The 6,652-nt window shown below is 40.1% G+C and overlaps 1 protein-coding gene across 1 annotated transcript; it reads right to left on the reverse strand.

The window, feature by feature from the left end:
* Positions 1–920: 920 nt before the first annotated feature.
* Positions 921–1,809, reverse strand: SF3B5 (splicing factor 3b subunit 5). Its single transcript, XM_070733660.1, has one exon. The coding sequence runs from the start codon at positions 1,616–1,618 to the stop codon at positions 1,358–1,360; it is 261 nt and encodes an 86-aa protein (XP_070589761.1). The 5' UTR covers positions 1,619–1,809; the 3' UTR covers positions 921–1,357.
* Between the last annotated feature and the right edge of the window lie 4,843 nt (positions 1,810–6,652).

Raw genomic sequence — 6,652 nt, forward strand, 5'->3', positions numbered from 1 at the left:
GGCTTTATCTGGGACAACACCACCCAGTTAGGTATCAAAAAATACATTGTGCATAACAGTTCTCCATTAGTCTATTAATCAATACACTGGTTAACAAATATAAACATTTGGCTTTGTCATTAAAACTAATTTAAAGCAGGATGACCAAGCGTAGGGATTTTTGTACAGAAACCATCACACAAATGGCCAATAACATTTTTTTAAACCAGAGATGGCTTCAAGGGTTGCATAGTCACAAGGTACAAATTTGAGATGATTTTGGAAATGCATTAACACTAGGCCCGAGGTAGGCAAAGTTGGCTCATCTGACTTGTGAACTTCAACTCCCAGAATTCCAGAGCCAATTGTTCTCCAGGAATTCCCTGAGTCCTCGGAGAGGGGCGGCATACAAATCCAGTAAATAAATTCTGAGAGTTGAAGTCCACATCATAGAACAGCCAACTTTGCCTACCCCTGCATTAGCCCAGTGATGGTGAACCATTTTTTCCTCGTGTGCCAAAAAGGCATGCATGTGTGCTGTCGTGCATGATTGAGTGCCCGCACACATGATTCAATGCGGGGGGGGGGACAGCTTCCCCCAACCCCCTCTGGAGGCCAGAAGCCCTCTGGAGGCCGGAAATGTCCTGTTTCCCAACTTCTGGTGGGCTCAGTAGGCTCCAAAGGCTTTCCTGCAGCCGGGGGGAGGATAAAACCCCTTCCCTCATCCCCCCAGAGGCTCTCTAGAAGCCAAAAACGCCCACCCAGACCCTCTGTGTGAGCCAAAAATCCACTGGCTGGCACACAAATGCAGTGGACTCATGTGCCAGCAGATATGGCTCTGTGTGCCATCTGTGGCACCCGTGCTATAAGTTCACCATCACTGCACTAGCCCATCTGTCAGGGGCTCATTAGTTTGCTATTTCAATTGATTAACGCACACATTTATTTATTTTTTAAAAAGCATAATTTTTTATTAAATCGAATTGTGAAAAATGCCCCCCAAACACTCCATAGTGAGGGGGGGGGAGGGGAGATGCATTTGCAAGTCTTCAAAGCAAACCACCCGAGTGCCTGTCTGAGTAAAACCATCGGGCCCCGTTCTTGCTCCGTCCCAAGTCCCCACAAGGCTACAGAGGGCAAAAGTTCAGAAAAATGCCCTCTCCGCCATGGAGAATGTACGAAAACACGTCGGGATCAATTTAACCGCGTAAGTCCACACAAGCAGTCCCGGGTGGGTGGAAAGAGGCGGTGGCAGAATGCAAATGGTTTCCCGGGGGGCAGGAATTCCTCAGGGTCGCCACAGCATCCTCATCCTTCCTTTCATTCATTCATTCATTCTTCCTTCCTCGCTCGGGGTGGACTGCACGACTGCGAAGCTTTAAGACTCGTCCGGCTTGTCGGCGGGCGGCCCGCAGGGCTGCAGCATCTTCTCCATGAGGTTGAAGCGGACGCGCGCTTTGCTTTCGTCCTCGGCGATGGCGAAGTAGTTGAGCAGGTCGAAATGGCCCATGTAGGAGCAGTAGGAGTCCCGGTGCTGGTTCACCAGCCACTCCCATTTGGTGGTGTCGGCGTGGCCGGTCCCGATGTATTTGGACTGCAGGTGCTCCAACTGGCTGTGGATCGTGTAACGGTCCGTCATAGTGCGCCGGGGAGGTTAGCAGGACGCCAACTTCGAAAACAGGATCCGGCGCGCGCCAACGGTCCTCGGCAAAATGGTACCGAATGGTAGGAGGAAAAAAAAAAAGGCGGCCTGGCAACGCCACTTCCGCTTCCGGCTTTTTACCATCCGCAAGGTCGCCTTGCGGCCAATGTTCCCTTCTAGTCATCCCTTCGATGGTTACGATCTGTAAATTTCGTCAGGTGGGAAGGGGCGGGACTTTAGAGCCTAAGAAGCCCAGTAACGGTTGTTCCCGCCTTCTTTTTTAAACGAATGGAAGGGCTGGTTTCCTTTTTAATTTTAACACTTTTTTTTTCAGTTTAAAAAAAACACAGTCGAAGTGCATCTTGGGGGTTGGAGTCTTTGGAGAGGAATTCTCATGTGACGTTGAAGACGACGGCGAATATAATAGCAGAGTTGGAAGGGACCTTGTGGGTCATCTAGTCCAACCCCCTGCTGAAGCAGGAGATCCGCCTATATAGCATCTACTGTTAGTAGTTTTCTCGGCAGCGCTACAAAATGATCTAGTTGTGCCATCCTCTGGGATTTTTAAAATTACTTTCTAGCTGACGGGAATTTTATTTATTTATTTTGTCATACAAATATAGTATTGTAGTATGTTTAACATAATATAAGTATAAAGTAGAGATAAAGGTGCACTTATGCATGCCCCTTAATTTTAATTTTGCTTATTGTTCCAGATAACTTCCTTTATGGGAAGTTAAAACCTCTTAATATTATTTCTAGATTAAGATTCTTAGGTAGAGGTACCACTGTACTTTCTATTCTTTTAGAAGCATAGGAGATTGACGGCAGAAAAAGACCTCATGGTCCATCTAGTCTGCCCTTATACTATTGTATTTTATCTTAGGATAGATATGTTTATCCCAGGCATGTTTAAATTCAGTTACTGTGGATTTACCAACCAGGTCTGCTGGAAGTTTGTTCCAAGCATCTACTACTCTTTCAATAAAATAAAATTTTCTCAGGTTGCTTCTGACCTTTCCCCCAACTAACCTCAGATTGTGTCCCCTTGTGTTTTGAGAACAGGACCTGACCCACAAAACAAAACTTTACAAAACTTTCATCAGAACAAACGATGGCAACAGATAACTATTCTCATTTCCTTCATACGCTTAACAACTACTATATTTTTTAAAAGTTTTAAAATGTTGCTTGGATTACAAGCATGTCTGTCTCTGTAGTTAAAAAGAATAGCCACTGGATGTCATACTTTCCTACTTTGCACAGAAGTTACAGTAATACATGTGTGCATGGTTTCTGTACCTTGAGAATCAGAAAAGATCTATCAGAACTGTGTTTTATAGATTCTACACTACAAATGGGCCTCTTTCAACTAATGTTATATTTATTTTGGTTGGGGTTTTTAAATAGCTTTTTACTGTTTTAAAGTGTTTTTATTGTTTTAATTCTAGTATATTGAATTACAATATACTGTACACCCTTTAAAAATATCTTGTTCTTACTCAAAATATTTTACCACAACAGTTTCAATATTAATACATTCTTCAATGTTACTTCATAATGGAAGATGGTGAGAAAAGATTCTTCAATCTGCCGCACCTATTTACAATCTCAATGAAGGATTTAGTAATTGGACTCTAGAAGCTCTGAAAACTGTATGGATTATTTCTGTTTAATCAGGGACAGTTTAACTTGAGAAATAATTCTAATTGTTTGAGTGCTTATAACATTCATTTCAAAATCCAGAGCTTGGCCAAATGACAGAAAATGTACTCCTGTTTTGTTATATTCCTTTTTTTCACTGAATAACTTTGTTTTAACCAGGGCAAAAAAAAAATACTTGTTTTGTTAGGCCTGCAGGTACTGCAAGAATTCTTATTATATATAGGTTGTTTCTGGAGTTTGGGACAAATACTGATTATTGCGGGAAAATACCAATTGTCTTTTGGACTGAAGCACTATGGTATTTAATTGAAAATTGGGTCTTAAAAGTCTCTAATTCTGGTAATACCTTTGTAGTTGTTTCATTTTTAAAAAATAGAATAGTATGACAGCAGGTGAGGAAGAGAAGACAAATGATTAAAAAATGAAGTGCATATTGGACTGCAACTGTTTAGTGATCATGTTTATGATAACAATGCCTGGTTTAGACAGGAAATGTCAAGGATCTATTTGTATGACCAACTCATTTGTATACAATTTAACCACAGTATGTTTTTTATTCTAGACCTTCTGTACAAATCAAAATATTTTGTTAAAAAAACAAAAAAAGCTGTATTGATCATCCAAAGTAAATGAAAATTGGGAGGGAACACTATTACTACCGGTAATACTAAACTAAACTATTCTAGTACTGGTTTCTTTATTCATTTTAATAGGTGCAGATCCATGTGAATATTTTGAATTCACAATTAAATTATCTATCTGTCTGTCTGTCTATGTATCTATCTATGTATCTATGTATCTATGTATGTATGTATGTATGTATGTATCTATCTATCTATCTATCTATCTATCTATCTATCTATCTATCTACCTACCTACCTACCTACCTACCTACCCACCCACTTACTTACTTACTTACTTACTTATTTATTTAGACTTATATGCCACCCACTCCCGCAGGACTCAGGGTGGCTAATATGAGCATACTGTACTTTCTGAATTAGTGGGTCATATTATTCGCACAAACTTATTGTTACATCTCAATAAGCATTATTAGTAAGTAAAAATAATTCTTACTCTATATGGAAGCTAGTGTTTATACAGTTACCAAATGCTAACTTCCCTGCATGGGTGGGAAATGGCTCAAATCTAGTTCGGTTGAACTTCAAAAGGAGAAGTACCGGCAATTCATCCAGGGAAGAAGATTAATTAAAAGGACAACAAAAAGACACAGTTCCTATAATCAGATCCTTCCTGAGAAATAGAGGCAATCTATTTTTGCTGCAGAATAGCAGCAAACCCAAAATCAAGTTCTCGTTTTTAAGGACTGTACAAATATAAATAAGGTGGCAGGATATGTGGGTGGCTTCTTTTTCTTTTTTCTTTTTGCCTCTGGCCTCTTTACTACATTCTGGTTTGTTTCCTTCTTTCCTTAGTTGACAAGATTCCAAGTCAGAATTCACATGATCACATTCTGGGGTTTTTTTCCCCCTTAGTTGACCTGATTCCAAGTCAGAATTTCTCCACTTCTGTTGTCTCATGCACACTTTACCCTTACAACTGTAAAGCACTAATATTTTGGGGATAAGAAAAAATTGATTCCAACTATTGCATGAGTTTATTTTACAAGACGAAAACGCAATTCCCTGCTAGCAGAGTGCCTCTATCTCTGTCCGAAAACTCCTGATTTAATCCCCCTGTCCGTTGATAAAGAGACCAGGAAGCAAGTGGAATGAAAGAACCTAGGGCAGAATTACTTCCCCTTGGCTGTTTTAAGATAGATGGACCAACTCCCAGAATTCCCCATGCCAGCTAAGGAATTGAATTCATCTTAGAGCAGCCTAAGCAAAGAAACACTGGCCTAGAGAATTGCTTTGAATCCAACCAGGTCATATCGCCATGGTCTATGAGAGCATTATCTAATCCAATGGGCTGGTTGTTTCATGATTAGGAGGTAATAATAATAATTTAATAATAATTTATTAGATTTGTATGCCGCCCCTCTCCGAAGACTCAGGGCGGCTAGGTAAAGGTAAATGATGACTCACGAAGTGATAACAAACATTTCTTCCTAGAGTGAGTAATCCTGCTGTCTATGCATCCCTGGAATGCTTAAACAATGGTATTACAGTATAACCAATACAGAAAGACAGATGAATGACTGGATCCCAGTTGAAACAATCACAAGGAGGAGCCTTAGTGGGCAACCACATTTGGCTGTGGTCTCAGTCACAAAAGGCAGAACCTCCAGGAAAAAAAATCCACAATTTCTATGGGAGGATAATAATAATAATAATAATAATAATAATAATAATAATAATAATAATTAATAATAATTTATTAGATTTGTATGCTGCCCCTCTCCGCAGACTCGGATAACCCTTACTATGGTGTGATTTTTCTTCTTTATATTCTTCCCTGTTTATATTTCCTTGGCAGGGAAGGGATGTTCCTCTCACTTTCATTTATAAAAACTTGTGTGCATATGTGTAACCCCCACCACATTTTCTAAGTCTTTCATCCCAACAGATGAAATAAAATCTTAAACACATATGATGGATGAGCAGGCATTTGTACATGTATGTGTAGCTGCACATGTGGGTGTATAATAGTATAATAATATATTAACCATAAAAGAAGAATATGAAATCTAGTAACCACAGCCTTTAGTGGCTGGAAGTGATTTCCCTACTATGACATTCCCCTGTAGGAACATGAACATCTGCTTGTGAGAATATGTACAAGATGCAACTTAACTTGGAGTTAATTATAGATAGTATTTTTCGACATCACTGCTGTTCTTAAAAGCATAGACAGGAAGCTCCCAATTTATCCTGATGTAGAATTTTAAAATAATACCTTACTCTGTACCAGGGGTGGGGTCTAACTTACTTCATTGCCAGTTCGCTTCCTCCTGCACCTTTGGCTGTGCATGCGCAGTGCCCCAAAAAATAAAAATCATTTTTTAAAAAAGCCAAAAACAAGAGGGTGATGCATACGCAGTGCCAAAAATGCATGCGTAGAAAATGTACAAGGAAAAAATATTCAACCCCCCCCCAAAAAAAATTCCTAATTTTTAAAAAAAAGATGGCTGTATCCACCGACTGGCACCGATTGAACAGTCCCTTGACGTCATCATAATGTCACGAGCAGGTTGCTATCGGTTCGGGAGAGCTGGTCTGAAGCGGGAGGAATCCACCTCTCCTCTGTACCATTTCCTAGAATTACATTAGGAATGTAATGAAAAGAACTCCACATTATTCCTGCCCAAATAGGTTGCTTCTCCTTTGGATCTGATGAATCCAAGGCCTTTTAGTCTCTGATTGCAGGACAGAAGCACAAAATATTCCTTTGAACACATTGGCC

This window comes from Erythrolamprus reginae, chromosome 1 (assembly GCF_031021105.1).
Source record: "Erythrolamprus reginae isolate rEryReg1 chromosome 1, rEryReg1.hap1, whole genome shotgun sequence".
Taxonomy (NCBI): Eukaryota; Metazoa; Chordata; class Lepidosauria; order Squamata; family Dipsadidae; genus Erythrolamprus; species Erythrolamprus reginae.

What these genes read in the sequence shown, in the direction of transcription:
- SF3B5 (XM_070733660.1), bottom strand. Translation starts at nt 1,618, where the DNA reads ATGACGGACCGTTACACGATCCACAGCCAGTTGGAGCACCTGCAGTCC.